Genomic DNA, 21,620 nt, shown 5'->3' with positions numbered 1-21,620 from the left:
GCTTTTGTAGGCATATTATAACAAGTATTGGTAAACAGCTTGGAGCCACGTGAGTTTATTTATTTACTTTTATTATTGTTATTTTTATATGTTTGGTTTAGTAAATGGCATGGAAAAGTGATGGAACCCTTGCCAATCGGTTTGAACGTTGGTTAGTCTTGACATGGTTAAGGGAAGCTCCACTTTTCTTTACTAATGATATACATGCCACTATTTAAATGGACTGAAACCGAAGGAATATGAAACAACCATTGTTTTTGGGAACAAGACTATGATGTTAAACCAATACTTATGGTATTATAACATATACCCGTCCATCGGACGGGTATAGAACTAGTTACTATTGGGGTTGGTGGCTTAATGGGAGAAGCAAAACTTTTAGAAGTATCTAAGTCGGGAAGGTCCTCGATTCAAGTCCCACAAGCAGGGGCGGACCGACTGCCACTCCAAGGGGGGCAGCCGCCCACTTAAAATTTTGGTTTTTAGCTAGTGTTAAATGTACTTGAAAATCTCGAGCGTCCCCCATGAAATTTTGGCATCGCACCCCTTAAAAAAGAGAATAGTTGACGAAATGATTATCAGAACTAAAAGAAAAAAAATGATAATTGTGTTAATCGGAAGTTCCGATCATTCAAGGTTACAGACCTTGCAGCAATGATTCAAACCTCCGCTGGCAAAAAATGATAATTGTGTTAAAAAAAATGATAAAAATCTAGTCTGTACATCCGATTACAAGCCATTACATTGGCTGGCAAAACTAGAAATGATAAAAATTTGGGATGGACGGGTAAATTCAAAATTTACCCCCAGCTTGATTTATAAATTCAAAAGCATTTGAAGCTCAATATAAAGTATGATGTTGGTAGTTCATAACATTGGTGAAGATGTTGAAAAAAATTGTGTACGCCGCCACTAGGCGTCCCCCACCGACCGGTAAATCACATGTAGGCCAATATGGAGATAAATCACATGTCTGGTGTAAATCATGTATTACCGAGGTTTGATCCCCAGACTTGTGCAACAGATTTCCACTTCCTTACCACTCAAAACGATATGGATCTAAGGATACCTTTAGTTCAGATGTTGAGTCATGTTGAATTTTGATCTTAGGGGTATAATGAGAAGAAGAATCTGTTGATGTTTCTGTTTGACCACTTCTACTTTTCTTCTCAACGAGTCTAACTCCAAAACCATGATTGTAGCGACCTAGACTTGGTATACACAAATGACTTTCAATTTTAAGAGAAACCACGTGTGTTTGATACCACCAAGTAGTGTGTCTTAATGAACCAAACGAAACATACCACACCAATGTATGACGACCACCATCACTCTCCTCCCAAACCCAATCATCTTCGAAATCCATACCACTTTCCTGCTTCATACTTATATCACACCTAATCATGTCGAAGGTATATGAAGTAACAAAGCACATTAAGAAACCAGTGAAGTCATTACACCAATTCTCTGGAAGTTCCAATCTACAACTACCTCCTCTACGCAAAAGAGGTGTAAACCCCTTTGAAATCTTAAGGTCACGAAGTTGGAGATGCATACAACCATTTTCAACACGTGTTCCCTAATTCATTAACACAAATTAATTATATTCTAATTACCATTAACATGGTCGATATACATAGAACTAATTTGATTTTCAAAACGAGAGATACCTTAAGCATGGATTGTAGTAATCTGTCACTCCACCCAACTTCATCTTCAAGTGAGACTTGACATAAGTGTTTACATTTTGTGCTAAAATCTTTGACAAGTGTAAGTGACCTGCATTGATATGCTGTAAAAATAGCTAAACTTGATGGGAGCTCGGGCAATTCAAGAAGATTGTTACAACATGACACGTCGAGACTTTTGAGTCGTGTAAGTTGCGAGAAGTTGAAATCCAGTCGTGAAAAATAGTTAAAACATAGATTTAACTCTTGTAAGTTGGATAATTCACCAATACCATATGGTATATCTCCATCTTGTAAATAACAAGACGTTATTCGTAGAACCTTTATGTTTTTCATCTGACTAATTGTTGGAAGCCTTTTAAGATTGTAACAAAGTGATACGTTTAAGTATTCAAGACTTGTATGATTTCTAAATGATGGGTGAATGTTTTCCAATTTACAACAACCCTGGAGAATCAACCTTTTAAGACGTGGGAGTCCATCAAAATCTGGTGTGCTAATTAGCTCCGGCAGTTGAACAAGTTCAAGCACTTCTAACTGTGGTAGATGCTACAAACAGACAAGTTAATATATACGAGTTTATGAGAATTGATATGATCTAATAAATAAGTTATATCTTCCGGTGGGAAATCAAATAAATTGTAGCTAAGTTACGAATAGTTGTATTGTTTGATTTTAGTTCCTGACTTTATTAGTTTTGATATCAAGAAAATTCAGAAGTTAAACAACAATGAGAGTGGCTTCGGTTTCATTATTTTATTTTATAGTAATAAAAAAGCTAATTTATACTTAATGGGTTTTGTTAAAAATGTGTATATAAATACAATTTTATACCTATGTTTTATCAAGTTTATAATTAACATATTTCTAATTATTTTATTTGTTATATGTTGAGCTGAATTGGATGATGGACTTGCACCCGGATGGGCTTGTGCCTTGTGGACACTTGGGATGTAGCAGATAGGATAGCTTGTAGCAAGGTACTGGTTGGGCTTGTGAGAGCATTCACATTCATTCCACAAAATGTTATGAGTGGAGTTTTTATAATATAAATAGTATAAAAAGTGGTTATGAGTGGAGATTTTATCTGTATATTTGAGGGGATACTATTCACCCCCTATAGTTTTTTAATATATTTTGAAATTGATTGTGAGTAGAGGAGAGAGAAAAGGTAATGATAAAGGTATAAAAAATAATATTTAATTGAAAAAGAGAGAGAGAAAATATAGTGTTTTTTAATGTAATTTAGGATAAAAATATGGTGGAATGGATGTGAATGCTCTGACATGTGGGCTTCTTAGAAGTTGAAGAAGCTATTGTGGTGGCACTTTTGAGTGATGAACCACTAATCGGACACTCTTACTTGGCTTCGCCATTTGTGGTGTGTTTTTAGTTCCGCTGATTATAGTGATACTATTGATTGTTAATTCTTGTGTATTATTTGGCGTGTAAACAAACATGTTAGATGATATTGTTGAGACAGGTGGTAATAGTAATCCTTCTACTAAGATTCTTGTCAATAAGTTGGATGCAAGTGATCCATTATACTTTCATCTATTAAAATCTAGTAATCTTACCTTGTGTCTTTTAAAAGAGTTAATTACTGTTTTCGTCCCTGTGGTTTGTCAAAAATCACTATTTCAGTCCATTAGTTTAAAAATTGCGATTTCAGTCCCTGTGGTTTCACTTTCATAACTATTTCAGTCCACCTCGTAACCATTTCAGTCCCTGTACTAACAGAATAAATGGATTGAAATGGTTACGAAAGTGAAACCACAGGGACTGAAATGGTTACAAAAGTAAAACCACAGGGACTGAAATGGTTACAAAAGTAAAACCACAGGGACTGAAATCGCAATTTTTAAACTAATGGACTGAAATAGTGATTTTTGACAAACCACAGGGACGAAAACAGTAATTAACTCCTTTTAAAATGAAAGGGGCTAAGAGTTATACAGTTTGGTCTAATGGAATGCAATTACCTATTCAATTCAAGTTCAAAATAAATGGGGTTTGTATAGAAAAAACTTGTGTAAAATCTAAAATGGTACCGGTATTTATTGACTTCACCTGTATTTATTGTAGGGCTGTCCAAAAAGCTCGCGGCTCGTAGCTCGCTCGAAGCTCACTCGGATTTAGCTTGGAAAAAGTTCGCTCGATATGGCTCGGTTTGAAAGTGAGTTGAGCCGGCTTGGCTCGGTTAGAAAGTGAGCCTAGCTCGGTTCAGCTCGTGACGAGCCAAACTGGCTCGGTTTCCTCGGCTCGGCTTAGCTCGAATTATTTTACTTATAATATATTTTATTTTTATATACTATATAATATATTACAAAAAAGTGATTATTATTTACATGTATTTAGCCTTGTAGTTTGATGTCTATGACATATTTAAAGGTTGATTGTCGTGCTAATAAACAAATATTGTATTTACTTGAAATATAAAACTTATTTTGCGTTGTTAAACGTGATTTTGGCTTATAATGTATTAGGTTGAACTTATTTAGAATATGTTCTTTTGAAGTATTGAATAATATTTTAGAATACTTAATTTTGAGAGCTATGTATTAATTTTTATTTTTAAAATCGAGCCAAACCAAGCCGAGCCGAACCAGCTCGGTTTAAAACCAAAATAAGCCCGAGCATAGATTTTCAGCTCGGTTTCAAATCCGAGCCGAACCGAGCCAACTCGGTTTATAATCGAGCCGAAACCGAGCTTAACCTAGCTCGGCTCGGCTCGGCTCATAAACAACCCTAATTTATTGTAATTTTTTAATTTTATAAAATATAGAGTTTCATGAGCTATCCTAATATTATAAAATGGTACTAGTATTTATTGTAATTTTCTAATTTTTCATATTAGTGAAAAAAGAAACTAGTGGATTAAAATACGTTGAGTAAAGATCCTATACAAATAAGCTTATCGTACATAAAGTACGAAATGAGTGGAAAGGTAAAAAAATGTGGTGCCAGTTCTGTAATTATCAAAATTACTCTAAAATTGCATCAAATAACATAAAATTCAAAATTACTCTACAAGTATATCACAATTACTCTAGTAATTGATTAACATAACATAACATAAACAATTACAAGTGCATCATATTAGACCATGGGGTATGGGGCGTGGGTTGGGGGAAAACGCCCAAGCCACCATCCCGGGTGGGCTTGGGTTAGGGCGTGGCCCTTGGGGCTTGGGTTTCAAGCCGGGCGTGGGGCGGGTCTAGCAAGCTGACATGGCGGGCTGTGAATGGCCAAACCAAACTAGCCGTTGGGCTAGCCGTTGGGGGCTATTTAAAAAAAAATTCCTTTATAAATACCTTACCATATTTATCATTTTTCTCACACAATATCAAACACATAACACAATCTTGCCGTGAGTTCTTCAAGTTATACAAAATCGTCATCATCATCATCTGACGATGGTGCGGAAATATTTCTACAAACGATCGCGACGGTGGTGAAAGCTATCGTGGAAAATGAAGAGGAGGAGGAAGAGACTCAACAACCTAAACGCAGGAGAAGGTACATTGCTTGTGAACGGCTCACCGCTAACGATTTGTTGGTAAGCGATTACTTCTTAGCGGAACCTAAGTATGATGAAAAATGTTTAGGCGTCGTTTTCGTATGAGTAGAAACTTCTTTTTAAGGATATCTAGAGATCTTGAGGAGAAGTATGTTTATTTCCAACAAAAACCTGATGTAGTCGGGCAATTAGGATTTAGTACGTGGCAAAAGGTCACGGCCGCACTTAGGCAGTTAGCGTACGGTAATAGTTCAGACATTATGGATGACTATTTAAAAATGTCTGCATGTGTATCTAGAGAAAGTCTTCACAACTTTTGTTCGTGTATTCTAGAACTTTATAGGAAAGGGTATTTGAGAAAGCCCTCGTTCAGTGACATGCAACAATTATTGGAACATCACGCAGATTATCATGGGCTACTCGGGATGCTAGGTAGTTTAGATTGTATAAAATGGGCTTGGGAACTTTGTCCTACCCAATGGCAAGGCGCTCACACGAGTGGATTTCACGGGAGTCCAGCCATCATGCTTGAAGCGGTTGCGTCCCAAGATCTTAGGATATGGCATGCGTTCTTCCGTATGCCAGGTTCACATAATGATATTACCATCATAAACCACTCGCCACTTTTCAATGATCGGGTAAATGGTATAGGACCCAAAGGAACTTTCTTTGTAAACGGGGTTGAGTACGTGTATGGGTACTACCTAGTTGATGGGATTTACCCAGAGTGGGGGTTTTGTAAAATCGTTCACAAAACACGGTACCACAGATCCAAATAGATTAAAGTTTAACAGGGTCCAGATAGATAGCTGCACGTAAAGACGTCGAGCGAGCATTCGGTGTTTTGAAGAAAAGGTGGTGAGTATTGGCAATGCCTTGTCGACTATGGAACAAGGATCAGATTAGAAACGTGATGTACACATGTATCATTCTTCACAACATGATTTTGGAGGATGAAGGTAGAGCGGTCGTTACCTACTATGATGACGATGACCCCCAACCAGGTAACGTAACAGACCAAGATAAAGCGGGAAATGAATTTTTGATCAAGTCAAGGGATATACATCACAACCTTCGATCCGATTTGGTGGAACATGTTTCAACGATTCCTGGGTTCGAAGCCGACGAAGACGACGAAGAATGATTGTTTTTTTATTTTGATAATTATTATGTATGTTTATGTACTTTAAAAAATTTTTTGTATATTTATTATTTATGTAGTTATAAATATATATATATATATATATATATATATTAAAAAAATGTTGATGTGGCTAGGCCACGCCAGCCCAGCCACGCCCAACCCAAGCCCCACCATACCCCTTCAAAACTTGGCTTTGGGTTTGTAATATTCAAGATCCACGTGTCAACTAATGCCTCATCCCAAGCCCAACCCAAGCCCCACCATACCCCACGGTCTTACTCTATCAGTTTATTATTAATACTTTACTAGTTATTCAAAATTACTCTACAAATGCATCATAATTACTTTACTAGTTTATCAGAATAACATAACATACACAATTACTCTACAAAGTTCATCAAACAACATATAATTCCAAAATTACCTATTCAATTGTATCATAATTACTCTTTTCATTATTATTACTCTACAGGTGCATCATAATTACCCTACGTGTTCATCAAAAATATAATATAAAAATAACAAACACATTTACTCTACAAGTTTATCAAACAACATAAAATTCAAAATTACTCTACCGGGATATCAAACAATATAGAATTCAAAATTACTCTACATGTGTATCATAGTTACTCTACTAGTTTATTAAGATAATTGATCTGCGGATAAAATACTTACTCTACGAATAAATAATCACGAAAATGTCACCCGTTTTTTTTTTTTTTTACTTTTTCACCCTACTCGTACGTTTTGTATAATAAGCTTATTTGTATTTGATCTTTGGTCAAAATATGTATCAAGGCACCATAGGTTAGTTTTAAAAAAAGAAATGTTTATACATCTTTGGTAGTTTCTGCTTTTCATTTATAACTAAACTATTTATTTATCACAAAATAAAAAATTTCAAATGTTGTATATGATTATGTATTAAGTTTTCCATTGTAAAAAAAGCTAAAAATACTTTAAGCAAAAAAACTATAACGAATTACCTTATAACCTTTCCAAAGTTCTTTTTGCTTGCTGCAAGACAATTCTAGAACAGCAAGCTTCATTGGTTGAAAATTGTGTGGAAATGGACTGGCAGGATAATTAAACCAGTTAATATATTGCAATTCATTTGAAAGAAAATTAGCCCCTTCGACATTCTCGTTATCACCATGGGTAGCCACACTAAGCAACCTTAGTTTCTTCATCTTTGACACAAGCTTACATAAGCATGACGTATCAACATCATCTTCACTAACATAATCATAGATTATGGCTTCAGTCTTGTCATATTCCTAAAAATGAAGCAGGAAACAATGCGTGGATTGAGAATCATTTAGTAAACATATAACATAATGTATGTTTTATAAAAGGTTAATCTTTACCATTCTTTCATCCTTAAAACACAATTCTTTAATTTCTTTTTTTATCCAGAGTCTACTATGGTTTTCAGGATTGTTCGGATGTTCCCCTCTGACAATGTAGTGTCCCATTTCTTCAAGTATATCATGCATATCAATGATGTCATCCACAATTGTTATAAGAGCTTTTTGTATTAACACCTTCATCCCAATCTTAGGGTGAAAACCACAAGCTTCAAGTATCTGAACTACCTCATCTGCATCCCACCGTCTAAAGAAACATGCAATATCTAAGAATAACTCTTTCTCGTAAGATTCAAGTCCATCGTAACTAGTTTTGATTATGTTCATGACATTTGGATTTGGGATGTCTTTTAGCTTTTTCAAGGCACTAATCCACTCGTTCTTATTTTTGTCATACAGAAAAGAACCTAAAACTTTAAGTGACAAGGGGTGCCCAGAAGCATAAGATATTGCACGTAGAGAAAATTTATCATAATCTTCTATAGGTTCTTTTTCATTATATGCATGCCTTTTAAAGAGTTGAGTAGCATCATCATTTGATAATAATGTGATAGGATAGACGTGGTCTACCCTGTGGGTTCTTAGCAAATGTTCATCTCTAGTTGTGATTATAATTCTGCTCCCACTACCAAACCAATTATGTTTTCCAGCTAACGCCTCTAGTTGGCCAAGTTCATCGACATCATCAAGAACTACCAACACTTTTCTATGACATAACATACTTTTCATCTTGTGTTTTCCTTCGATAACACTATATACGTTCACTTCTTCCTTGAAAAGAGATGATAAAATATCCTCTTGTAGTTTCCTTAAGCCATGCTTTCTTGTATCCTCTCTAACATTCTCCAAAATACAGTGACCTTGAAAATGTTGAGACATTTCCATATAAACGGAAGTAGCAAGAGTAGTCTTACCACTGCCCCCAACCCCCCATATCCCAACCATACGCACACCACCTGATCCAATGTCTAATAATGGTTTCAAATCTTGGAAGCGAGTCCTCATTCCAACAAGACATTCATCTACACATGAATTTAACGCGAAGAGCCTATCCAAAATTGTATTGACAACTTTTTTGATGAATTGTGATTCATGCCTGCATATTCGATATATATGGATAATTTATTATATTTACAAACTAAAGAGAATTGAGTTGTAATTTGAGATATTTAACTGAATAAAGATAATCACGAATTTAAATTTAATGTACATAAATAAATAATTAACTTACGGTGAAGTCACCTAATCAATCCATCTAAATGGATAACCTTTTATGCAAGTAGGATAGCCTTAACCTAGCTTATATATATACACATAAATATATATACATGGAAGATTTTAAATAAGAACACTAAATATCGTGAGAACTAAGAGAACGAATGAAAAAACCGTAAAAATTTGGTCAAAAACATTTCAAATACAAAATTTATAGGGTTAGGGTAAAATGAAAATTTATGAGAACTTAGAGAACTCGTTCTAACGAAAGATTTTTTCAAAACTTTTTTTACCAAAAATCCTAAAAAAATAACTTTTCCAAAACGAAAAAAAAAACAAGATTTATTTTTCATTTATGGCAGCCGTAAATGCTGTAAAAAGTGATGTCATGTTTATGTTATTACCTTTTTACAGCTGTTGTAAGGGATCGAAAAACACCATTTTGATTTTGATTTTTATTTTTTTACGGCAATCTTTTTAAACATTATAATTTAGGGGTGTAAAAAAAATTTGCTTTACAAAGGATCGAGCTCTTCACCTCCACTCTTAACTCCAAGAGATTTACAAGCTAATGAATATAAAAATGAATTTGTATTTTCATGCACACAATATAATATAAAGTAGAAATTGTTTTTCTAAATGAAAACTAGTGGGTTACCACCCAGCACCCGCGCTCCGCGGCGGGTTCAAACGTAGACAAAAATAAGTAAATTGCGTGTGTTAAAGTTCTTTGATGTTTTAGTTAAGAGGCTAAACATGTCATTATTAAGGTTTAGGGGCTAAAGTTGTTCACTATTAAAATTGAGAGGCTAAACATGTTAATAAGTTTAAGGGCTAACGTTGTTTATTATTAGGGTTATTGGATTTTTTCACCCCCCAACTTGACTTTTAGTTTGTGCTGACACCACTCGGTTAAATCTTTACTAACTGAGTTTATTTCTTATCCTACGTGGCACAACCTAGCTTACATGGACAGGATGACATGGCAAATTCGTGGCACTTTATCAATTACGTGTACAGGATGACATGGTTTCATGATATCTTCTCTCTTTTAAGCTAATCCACACAAAACAAAACCTTCCATCACCTATCTTCTTTCACACAAATAAATCGTCAGATCTGTGTATACTCAAATCAAATCGAATCTTGTCACAAATCAAACTCAAATCAACAACCACCACCGGCGACCGTACCTAACAACCCCGTCGTCTGTTTCGAGTGCAAAAACGGATTCATTGAATCGATCTCAGTTTCAGTTAGCAATGAAGAGACTCCGGCGTTCGGTAACGAGTTCGTTGAATCGATCTCAGTTTCAGTTAGGTCATGCTGGTACTACATTGTAGATGATGATGGCATCATAACGAACGAACGGATCGAGAATTGAAACATAGAACATATCGATAATCAGATCTTCACAACGAGAGTAGATCGGTTCTAGTTAGGGTTTGCGTCTCTGTTGTGGAAGAAGAGGCGGAGGGCGGCGCCGACAGTGGTGGGGGAGGCGATTTGTTTGTTGGTGGTGGTGTCTTGCATTATTTGTTCGAATCTGGGGCATCATTTGTGGTAGAATGATATGGAAAGCTGCTGAGAATGTGAAGCTTGTAAGATGAGTGAGATGGAGAGGAGTAGAATGAGTGGTTTTATTAGCATCTGCACCTCCATGGATGAGCTTCGATGTGGGAGGAGTGAGAGCTTTGTGGTGTGGTGTAATAATAATGTATGGTGGCTGAAGACGAGGGTTTTGATGTCTTTATAAAATGCAGCTTTTTATATATACATATAGTGCCACATAATCAAGATTTGCCATGTCATCCTGTCCATCTCATCAAGTTTGTGCCACATATGATAAGAAGAGTAAACTGCAATTTTACCCCATGGGGTTTAAGCCAATTGGCAGTCTGACCCCCTCCCTGGAAAATATTGCACTTTGCCCCCCCCCCCCAACCAACATTGTTGCTCTGTCGCAAAATTACCCCCTGCCATTAAAGAACTTAACAGTTCTCTTAATTGGTATGTAAAATGACTAAATTACCCTTCCTTCTTACCCTCTATGATCTGTTCTACTCTGCAATATTACCCCCTATGTAAAATGACTATATTACCCTTTCTTCTAACCCTCTATGGTTCTCTGTATTCTGCAATATTACCCTCAGTGTTATAGACTGTTCCAAACATTACCCCTGTAGGAAACAAATCCTTTTCAAAACCCTCTAACAATTGGGAAATGGACTTTGGTAAATCCCTAACCTGCTCCAAATGGCCATTAATCATTAGAAAACCTCATTGGCAATAAAAATTCAGAAGAAACGAATAAAATAGAACTTAAATGTATGTTCCTTGTATTCTAATTATTTATAAACTGGTTTATAATGAAGAAACTATTCAAACTCATTTGAGGAGAGTTTATTAAGGACACAAAAAACACAAAATATATATAAAAGTATGTCAAACACATAGCAAACTCATCCTTGCAATCATAGGTTAACTTACCTTCGTTCTTTTTAATAATATTTGACACTAAATGGTATGTTGCTGGAACATTAATAACATTTTGAAGATTACGCATGGTCTAATCCCAAAACAGAGACACAACTTTCGCATAGATTAGTTCAATGATGAGGATGGCCACAGCATATAATTATATTTCAAGCTTTTAGGACTATTTGGTTTTGACAAACACAATGTATCTTATTAGAATGTAAACCGTATGCATCTATACGAAAACCTAATCGTGTTGAGAGAGAGAAGAAATGAACGAACTTGCGATTTTGAATAGTGTTGCAAATGTTTTTGATGAGTAGAACTCCGGATCCTTTGAGAACGGTGCCGGTTTCGAGTCGATCATTAAGCTGAGTGGCGAGAATTGCTTGCTGAGTGGAAACAGAATCTGAGAGGAGTAAACGGTAGCGTTCCTGTGAAGAGCCTATGAGTTTCATGTCTAATACCAGCAGCAGCGGCTTCGAGTTCATGTCGCCGGAGAGAATCAGCGGAATCGCGTTAGATGTCAATTTCACAGGCATTTTCAGCAGCCAGAAATGTGTGTTGTAAGAAATCGGAGAAATAAGATTTGGAAATTTGAAGGAAAAGGGTTTGGATTTCGAGATGAAGACCACCGGAGATGAAGATCGCTGGAGATGAATATCGCCGGAGATGAAGATCGCCAGAGATGAAGATCGCCGGGGATCTGGAGGAGCGGTGTGGGAAGGTGGAGGGGGGTAAGAGTGCTAGGAGTCTAAAATGTATAGGGGGTTGTAATGTGTAAGATACAAAAGTATAGTGGAAATAACCTATATACCCTTTGACCGTCACTTAATTATGTTGACTTTTAACAGAAGTTGTTCACAGGGGGTAATCTTGCAATTGAACAACAATGTTGGGGGGCAAATTGCAATTTTTTTCAGGGAGGGGGTCAGAGTGCCAATTTCCTCTAACCCAGGGGGGAAATTGCAGTTTACTCTCATAAGAAACATACTCAGTTAGTAAAGATTTAACTGAGTGGTGCTAGCACAAACTAAATGTCAAGTTGGGGGTGTCGGGTGTCAAAGTGTTAGTTGGGGGTGGCAACGGTCAAAGGCCGATAGTTGGGGATGATAAAATCCAATAACCTTTATTATTAAAGCTGAGGAGCTAAAATTCTTTTAGTTAAGAGGCTAAATATGTCACTATTAAAGTTGAGAGTATTATATAATTTGACTAACACGCCCATTATCGAGGATTCAATGTATAGGATCACTTCAAGGGTCGGACCTACAGTTCTGCTAAGGGGACGGTCGCTCCCCATGAATTTTTTTTAGTGTAATATAGGTGTTAAAATCATGATCGCCCCCATAAAATTTTATAATCACACCCCTTGAACTTTTGAAACCAAAAGCAATGTGAAAAGTTAACAATTGAACTTTATGGTGGACTATGGCGGAGCTGTGGCGAGATGACACCGAAATCAAAGAAAAGTTCACAAACATCCAGTATTAATGTTTATTTTATACTTGGATATAGCATATAGTTTTAACTAGTCTGACCAACTTATAAGTCTATATACATTTTTAATTGCGAACTTCTCTATATAAATTGAGGGATTGTTTGTTTTTATTGAAAAGATTTTTCTGGCCATTTTTGTCTACGTCGCACATACCACACGCAGACCTTTTGTTTCGCAGAGTGTTTGTTCTTTAGAAGACATTTCATTTAAAAACATCTGTGTGTCCTCTTATTCCAGCAGATGTGGACTTCCTATTTCATACCACTTCCAAACCCTAGTTATCCTTCCCTTCTCACAAATCGCCTCTCACCCCTTTCCTCTCCCTTTCCTCCTACCTCTCACCTCCACCAAAAACCGCCACCTCCACCTCTCACCTCAACCAACAGCCGCCGCCTCCACCTCTCTCTTCTACCCCATAGCCGCCTCCTCCACCCCATAGTCGCAACCTCCACCTCTCAACTCCACAAACAACGCCGACTCTCACCCATCTCCTCCACCCCACAACCGCCGCCTCCACCCTCTCCTCCATCCCACAACCGTCTACAAATGTTAAAAAAACAAACAGTCTTCTTCTCGCAGACTTGAGAGGTTTGTTCTACATCTTCTACTACAGATGTCTGCATATGTGGTTCTTACGGCTATAAGATTAAGATTCCAATACAAATTTTTGTAATTATTAACTTGTTGTTTCTTACTGCTAAAAGATTAAGAATAATAATCAAAAGGAAAATTGGTTTTTAATAAACCAACCTTTGTCTCGTTGGTAAATAATAATCTTATCTACGTAACTGGTATACAATAATCCTACCTGTCAACATGTTGGTACTCAATGAACTTCCGTTAATTTTTTTTAACAGACGTTAATTTTTAAGTTTTATTTATTACACAAAAAGTCCATGTAGTTATAATTTACTAGTTTTAACTATTTTATAAAACAAAAAAAACCTCAAGGGACTGTAATTTACTAGTTTTAAAATAGTTAAAACTAGTAAATTACAAATACAGTGACTGTTTGTGTAATAAATAAAACTTAAAAACTAACTTTAGTTAAAAATATAACGGAAGTTCATTGAGTACCAACATGTTGATAGGTAGGATTATTGTATACCAATTATGTAGGTAAGATTATTATTTACCAACGGGACAAAGGTTGGTTTATTAAAAACCAATTTTCCTAATCAAAATAATATATAAGAATAAAGGTTATGGGGTTATTATTTTTAAGAATAGTAATTACGGCTATAAGATTAAGAATAGTAATCAAAATAGTATATAAGAATAAAGGTTATGGTGTTACTATTTTTAAGAAAAGGAATCCCAAATCTAATCTAAAATCTAATAAAACAATCCAAAAAAGTCCACTTGTCAACATTTCTTTTACCTTAAAATCCTTAAAATGCCACGTGGCTTTTCTAATCCTTCCTTCCGTTCGACCCAGGTGGATCTAAACCCACACACCCATAGACAATATATTTTTACCCTGCATTTCATTCCAAACCCGCTCACAATCGTCTCCCTCCCCGCCACTCGCATCTCCATCTCTCCCAAACCCTAATCAACTCTATTCACTTCCCTCAAACATATACATAGAAGAGGTGGAGCTGGAGTTAGCTAGAGAAACATATACAGAGAAGAGGCGGGATAACAGGGGCTGCCGGAACCTTCTGTTCCCGCCGTCGGTTCTATCCACCACGGTTCAGGCTTCAGCCACACCACCCCGTGGAGCTTCTTATGCCACCGTTGACCGTCGAGGTAACAGGGGCTGCCGGAACCTTCTGTTCCCGCCGTCGGTTCTATCCACCGCCGTTCAAGCTTCAGCCACACCACCCCGCGAAGCCTCTTATGCCACCGTCGACCGTCGAGGTACATCTCTCTTCGACCTTTTTTATATGCGCTTTACAGATGGTTTATTATACCTAAGAAACAAATCTATCTGTTGTTTAATCTGCCAACGTACCCATATGTTCACAATTGTTCATCCGGTGAAGCGAGTTTATGCAAATTTAGAAGGTGTGTTTGTGATTATCAGATTATGTTTTGATAATTTGGTTGTATTGCTGTAGCAATTCTTATATATTACTCTAAATCTGCCTATTTTATCCCTAATATGGTTAGAAAAATGTAATTGTTAGCTAACTTTATAATCTACTGTACTTATTAGTGTTTTTTTTCTCAGTAATCTACTGTACTTATTAGTGTTTGTTTTTTTTCTCAGTAATCTACTGTACTTATTAGTGTTTGTTTTTTTCTCAGTAATTTTTAAGTTTGTTTGTTAATTATTATTCTATCCCTGTTTGAATATTAGGATATTTATTTACTCATTAGTTGGTTATCTTTATTATTATTGTTGTTGTTATTATTATTATTTTATTGGTATCTATTTACACAAAGAGAACTGGTATTCAGTTATGCAATACACTGAAAATATATTCACCAATACGTTTTTAATTTTCTCAAAATTCTGTAAGTAATCATATAATTAGTTTATTTTATAACTGATTATGAGAAATGTTCTGTTACAGGTGATGCTTTGCATAGTCTAAGGACTAACTTAGAAGATCCGAATAGTGTGCTCCAAAGTTGGGATCCGACCCTTGTAAACCCTTATACATGGTTTCAGCCACACCACCGTTCAGGCTTCAGCTACACCACCCCGTGGAGCTTCTTATGCCACCGTCGACCGTTGAGGTAACATGGGTTCTCTTTGCACCAAACTCCGTCCATGTTGTCTAGCTTCATCACAAGATTCATCGGTTACCGAAGATCCTAAAGCCGGTATGTATGCAGCATAATGGGTTTTTAACCTCTTTTTAATTCATGTATAAATCAATATATAGGAGGTGGTCAAAGGGGATTTTATTTTGAATTTTACAGAATAATCAGTGTTCTTTAATATGATTATAAAAACCATAATTAAAATAAATATCTGATTTTTTCATTTCTAAATTTAGGATGAAGGCTGTAACCACTTGATTCTGGCAACAGTTTTTTTTTTCTTCTTTTTTTTTTAAATTTTGTGAGTTTGACCCATCAACAATAAGTTATAACCCAAACTGACCCGTATGTTACAATATTATATGTTGTATGCTTTTGTACTTACCACAGGGAACAAGGATGAGGATGCGAGTGACACAAATGCATTTAAAGAATACACATTGGAGCAACTTAAAAACGCGACATCTGGTTTCGTTGTTGAGAACATTGTTTTCTGAGCATGGTGAAAAGGCTCCAAATGTCGTTTATAAAGGGAAGCTCGAGAATCAAACGCGGATAGCTGTAAAGCTGTTTACTGGATCTGCTTGGCCTGATGCTCGACAATTTTTGGTACTATGTCAAACTTGCTCGGTTTCTAGATGTGTTATGTTTTGCTCATTGTGTGGTAAATCAAATATTTTCTGTTTGATCCTTAAACAAAAGTTTCCCGATTTCATGCATTTTAATAGAATGAGTAAATTGTTATTTTCATCCCTGAGGTTTGGTCACTTTTGTGACTTTCATCCAACGGTTTGTATTTCAGCATCTACGTCCTCGTGATTTCCAAATCTTGTCATTTTCGTCCCCGAGTGCCAAACCTCGAGGGATGAAAGTCGCAACAAATTGCCAAACCTTAGGGATGAAAATGACAAGATTTTGAAACCATGAGGACCAGATGTGAAAAATCAAACCTTTGGATGGAAGTCGCAAAAGTGGTCAAACCTCAGGTACTAAATGGGCTTAAACTTTCAGGCTTGCCAAACCATAGATTAGTACTAAAGGTCGGTTTATGCAATGGAACTCGACTACAGGTCTTATCATTGCGCGATCGCGTTGTTGAAGCACGAATCTTATCTGGAAGTAATATTGGCGCTCGAACGTTTATCCCTAGATTTCGATTAATACCGTCAGACAAAAGGATTCCGTTTAAATTTCAAAGAAGACAGTTTCCTCTCGCTGTTTGTTTTGCCATGACTATTAATAAAAGTCAAGGACAATCCTTGTGTAAGGTTGGATTGTTTCTAAAACAACCAGTTTTTACACATGGCCAGCTATATGTGGCATTATCAAGGGTAAAAAGCAGAGATGGACTCAAGTTATTGATACTTGATGAGGATGGTCAAATTACAAACAAAACTACAAATGTCATGTACAAAGAAGTTTTTAGAGATTTGTAGCATGTAACGTTTACCTTTATATTATATTATCCGACACTTTTGAATACCTTAATCCTAAAGATCAAGAAGATGATTTTGGAAAACACTATCTGGTTTTTACGATATTCAAACAATATATCGTTCCCTTTATAATGGAAAATTATTATATCATCATTTCGTTTATTCGTCAAACCGTGTAACACACGGGGCTATAAACTAGTGATAATATAAGAGTCTAGATTATGGGGTAATTATTTATTAGGGTAAGTGTGTTAGTGTGTATTTTGTTAATGTTTGTTGAAACTTCTTGCTAGATTAATATTAGATTATTGAATATTAGATTATTGAAACTTGTTTGTTAATGTTTACTTTAAGGAATGTCTATTTCATGGAGCTATTTCTAGAACTTATTACTAAATTAATTATTATTAGATTATTGAATTAAATATGGAAAATTGGCTTTTAATAAACCAATCTTTGTTTCGTTGGTAAATAATAATCTTACCTAAGTAATTGGTATACAATAATCCTACCTATCAACATGTTGGTACTCAATGAACTTCCGTTAATTTTTTTTAACTGCAGTTAGTTTATAAGTTTTATTTATTACACAAACAATCCTTGTAGTTATAATATACTAGTTTTAACTATTTTAAAACTAGTAAATTACAGTCCCTTGAGGTTTTTTTTGTTTTATAAAATAGTTAAAACTAGTAAATTACAACTACAAGGACTTTTTGTGTAATAAATAAAACTTAAGAATTAACTTCAGTTAAAAAAAATTAACGGAAGTTCATTGAGTACCAACATATTAATAGGTATGATTATTGTATACCAATTACGTTGGTAATTAAGATTATTATTTACCAACGGGACATAGGTTAGTTTATTAAAAACCAATTTTCCATTAAATATTAGTTTTGGCTGACGCAACAAGTTTTATTTGACCCGATTCAAACAGGAACATTTTTTTAATATTCGGTGATAGATAACTAACCCTAAAAATTCCGTCCTCATACAAAATATTCTTGGGTCCGCCACTTTTCACTTCTGATTTTAAACAAAGATCTAGCTTGGCTTATTTACACGTACATATTTACACATGACTATCAAATATAACTGAAAACTTCTAATATCAAATGTAACTAATTGTAAAAGACATTAATTAACGGTACGCAAATAATTCAGATTAAAAAAGTTTACCCGTTGGCAATGTTCTTTAGCTCCCATCCAGAGATGCTACTCACATCAACAAGTGCTTTTCTCCATATTTCAGCTTTGGTGACATTCTTCGTCTCTTGTTTGGAAAACGCTTCTCCAAATTCCCTTTTCTGATTTCTCACATCTGTAGGTTCCACATCATAAAATATTGGTATAACAATTAGCTCTCTCTCATCCTTACATTTCATAATATGTGCAAGTTCTTCTAAACACCATGAAGAATCCGCATAGTTTTTGGAGAATACTACGACAGCAATTCGTGAATCTTCGATAGCCTCGAAGAGGGATTGATTGATGGATTCACCTCGTGGAAGTGCTTCATCGTCCTTGTAAACACGGATAAGGTGTTGTGTAAGAGCAGAATATAGATGATCAACAAATGTCTTGCGGGTATCTTCCCCTCTAAAACTAAGAAATACATCATATTTGCACGAACGAGAAGAAGAGGCGGGTGCAGAGTGAGAAGAAGATGATGAACATGCCATTGATGTATTTAGAATCTGTAGAGTAATATGAAACCAATTTAAATGAAGATTTATGTGGTTTGAATTGTTTTTATCTACTCAAATGAGATTTATATAAGGAGATGCATGATATTATTTCTATCATGGCTACGAAATTTCGTCTTACCTTCTTATAACATAAGAAAACAATATTAAAAATATATAGAAACACCAATCATGTTGTGAAACTTTAAAGGAAAGTTCTTGATAAATTCGAAGGCTATCATTTCAATTCTCAAGGGTCCACATGATAATTATTTGCCCACTAGTAATTATTTTATACCATACTATTATTTTATACATTAGAGAATTATTTATAAAAACATTTTTTTTCTCATATACCATAGTACAGGGATCACGCCGGCAAAGGAGGAAAATCATCAAAATAACTAAAATTAGTCAAAATACCATACTACAGGTTCCAAACATAGAAACCCAATAAGTCATCAGTCATCACTGCTCATCAATCGTAAAAAGGTAAACTTTATTGTGAAATGATTTGACCTTAAAAGAAAAACCGTACAGAGTGAACACATGATTCGATTTTCTGGTCAGCAAAAAAATAAATTTACGGCATAACAGATCTAATATGTATATATATATACAGAGAGAGAGAGAGAGAGAGAGAGAAAGAGAGATAGGATCTGACCTTGTGACGAGCATAACGACGACAGTGGTGTGAGGGGCGGTGTTTCCAATGAGTTGATGACAAGTTGACCGGGAAGGAGGAGGAGTCAACGGTGGTGAGTAGAGTATACAGAGCAGGTAGGTGGAGGAGGGAGGCTTCGAAGGATTGATGGAAGTAAGATGGGTAGTTAAAGAAATGGGTACTTTTAGATATTTGTCATGTTTAAATTCTTATAAATTGGGATCGTTAGAGAGAATTTAAAAAGTTATGATTATTATCAGGCCAATAAAGGAAACTTAGGATTATTAAAATCTAATAATCCCTAACTAATGAAAAGTAGTATTTGGGACCCGTGCGTTGCGACAGAATCGTTAAATCGAACACGAATTAGACCTAAAAATGTTGAACGGCATACACGCGTTACGACATTTTAATTCGCAAAAAATAGATTAAAACGTAAAACATAGAAAATGATAACTAACTCGTCATAGGACCCGTGCGTTGCTATGATGTTGTTAAACCGAAAAAATAAACGTAAACGACAAAACATTGAACCACACACACTCGTTGTAGCGTATTAACTCGTAAAACTTATACTAAACTATAAAACATTCACGTAAATTTATTTAAAATCAAATAAGGGTTATATATGGCTATTATTATTTTACTGTTATTAATTAATAATAATAGGTTTTTGTCAAGTGTTCTTTAATTAAATAATATAAAACTAGATCTATTAATAATAATAAGTGTTTTTTTTTTTTTGAACAGTAATAATAAGTGTTATTAATTAATAATAATAGGTTTTTGTCAAGTGTTCTTTAATTAAATAATATAAAACTAGATCTACCACATGCCGTAATGCGTCAAGGGCATAAAACCATGCCGAATAGCACCAATGTCACATTATCGCCAACAACAACCAATACCGAAGTTAGGGTGTTTTAATGCGAGTAAATTAGCCTGTAACATAAAACATAGAAAATAATAATTAAATTGATTTAGGACCCCGCACGTTGTAGCGAACCTATCAAACGGGAAAAAATAGACGACGTAAAAACGTTGAACCACACACGCACGTTGAGCCGTGTTAATTCGCAAAATATAGTGCGAAGCGTAAAACAAAATGTTAAAACGTTGAACCACACACATATTACGCCGTGTTAACTCGCAAAATTTAAAAAGAAACGTAAAACGAAAAATCTGCGAAATATGAAAAGTGTGGGGGACCAAGATTGAAAGTAAAAGAGTTGTAAGGTTAAATTGTAATAGATGAAAACTATTAGGTTAAAAGTAAAAGGTCAAATAGATTTCAGTTAAAAGTATAATCTCAACTTTTTTTTTTGAAAAGCTCCTAAAGCTTTGAGTACAATACCTATATGCCTAAATATGTTCCTAATTTATAGTTTCTTAATTCTAAAAGACTTTTATTCAGTTCATCAAAATGAAAAATGGAGTGAGGAACTTTCAATATAAAGTAACTAGTAATTTACCGTGGCACGTTATGTTTTCCCCATGTTGCACTACGTTAAACTGTAGAGGCTAAACGACTTCGAAATTTATAAAATACCAAAACCGAGAAGCTAAACCGTTAAACGTATCAAAGTTTTCATAGAAGCTAAAAAAATCGGACGTGTTAAACGGAAACATGAAAAGCTTTAACTTGATCCAAGCGAATTTTTCTTAGCGATTGTTGTTTGAAATATGGACAATAAGTTATGACAGCAACCAAAGGAGAAAATCCAAAAGAAAAATTATGACCAAAAAGACGTCTCACAAATGTTTTGTATTAATAGAAAATATAAAAACGAACATTAGACACAATTTCTACCATGTTGTTCGATCTGAATCGCCATAGCAACGACACCCATATTCTAGCATATAAAAAAAACTATAAAGCGATTTACCAATTTATTCTTAGCTTGAGGAAACATGACAAAACTGTGTGAAAGTTGTGAAAGTAGAGAATGAAGAGAATAGTTGTATCATTAACCACAAATGAAAGGTACACACTTTGTTTATATACACAAACTAAACTACCTCAACTAACTCTAACAACCTAACTAACTATCCAGCCTGTCTAATCATACACCACACATACCACACACTCATATACACTAATACGCCCCCCTCAAGCTAAGCTAAATGGGGAATACTGATCGGTGGAATTTAGGCACACTTTAACTGATATTATTTATAATCTAAATGCATCGATATTATCA

General features: G+C 35.2%; 1 protein-coding gene and 1 long non-coding RNA gene across 3 annotated transcripts; one reads left to right on the top strand and one right to left on the bottom strand.

Moving 5' to 3' along the window:
• Positions 1-683: 683 nt before the first annotated feature.
• On the bottom strand, positions 684-19,558 carry LOC110935564 (disease resistance protein RUN1). Its single transcript, XM_022177938.2, has 6 exons — positions 19,420-19,558; positions 18,250-18,767; positions 7,723-8,818; positions 7,342-7,632; positions 1,671-2,237; positions 684-1,579 (listed from the first exon to the last, which is right to left on the bottom strand). Exons 2-6 carry the CDS (start codon positions 18,750-18,752, stop codon positions 1,037-1,039), a joined length of 3,000 nt encoding a protein of 999 aa, XP_022033630.1. The 5' UTR covers positions 18,753-18,767; positions 19,420-19,558; the 3' UTR covers positions 684-1,036.
• Positions 14,372-17,119, top strand: LOC110935565. 2 transcript variants are annotated; one of them, XR_004891944.1, is made up of 4 exons: positions 14,372-14,779; positions 15,439-15,691; positions 16,022-16,240; positions 16,702-17,119. It is a non-coding gene; the product is annotated as an uncharacterized LOC110935565 (long non-coding RNA). The 2 variants fall into 2 exon arrangements; XR_002589202.2 differs by having other exon boundaries at positions 16,643-17,119.
• Positions 19,559-21,620: the final 2,062 nt, after the last annotated feature.

This window comes from Helianthus annuus, chromosome 4 (genome assembly GCF_002127325.2).
Source record: "Helianthus annuus cultivar XRQ/B chromosome 4, HanXRQr2.0-SUNRISE, whole genome shotgun sequence".
NCBI lineage: Eukaryota > Viridiplantae > Streptophyta > Magnoliopsida > Asterales > Asteraceae > Helianthus > Helianthus annuus.
This window is presented reverse-complemented; position numbering and strand designations above follow the sequence as displayed.

Coding starts and splice junctions, on each gene's coding strand:
- LOC110935564 (XM_022177938.2), bottom strand. CDS start 18,752: ATGGCATGTTCATCATCTTCTTCTCACTCTGCACCCGCCTCTTCTTCT. Junction 7,633..7,722: donor GTTTTAAGGATGAAAGAATG/GTAAAGATTAAC, acceptor CTTCATTTTTAG/GAATATGACAAGACTGAAGC. Junction 2,238..7,341: donor AACTTTGGAAAGGTTATAAG/GTAATTCGTTAT, acceptor GTCTGTTTGTAG/CATCTACCACAGTTAGAAGT.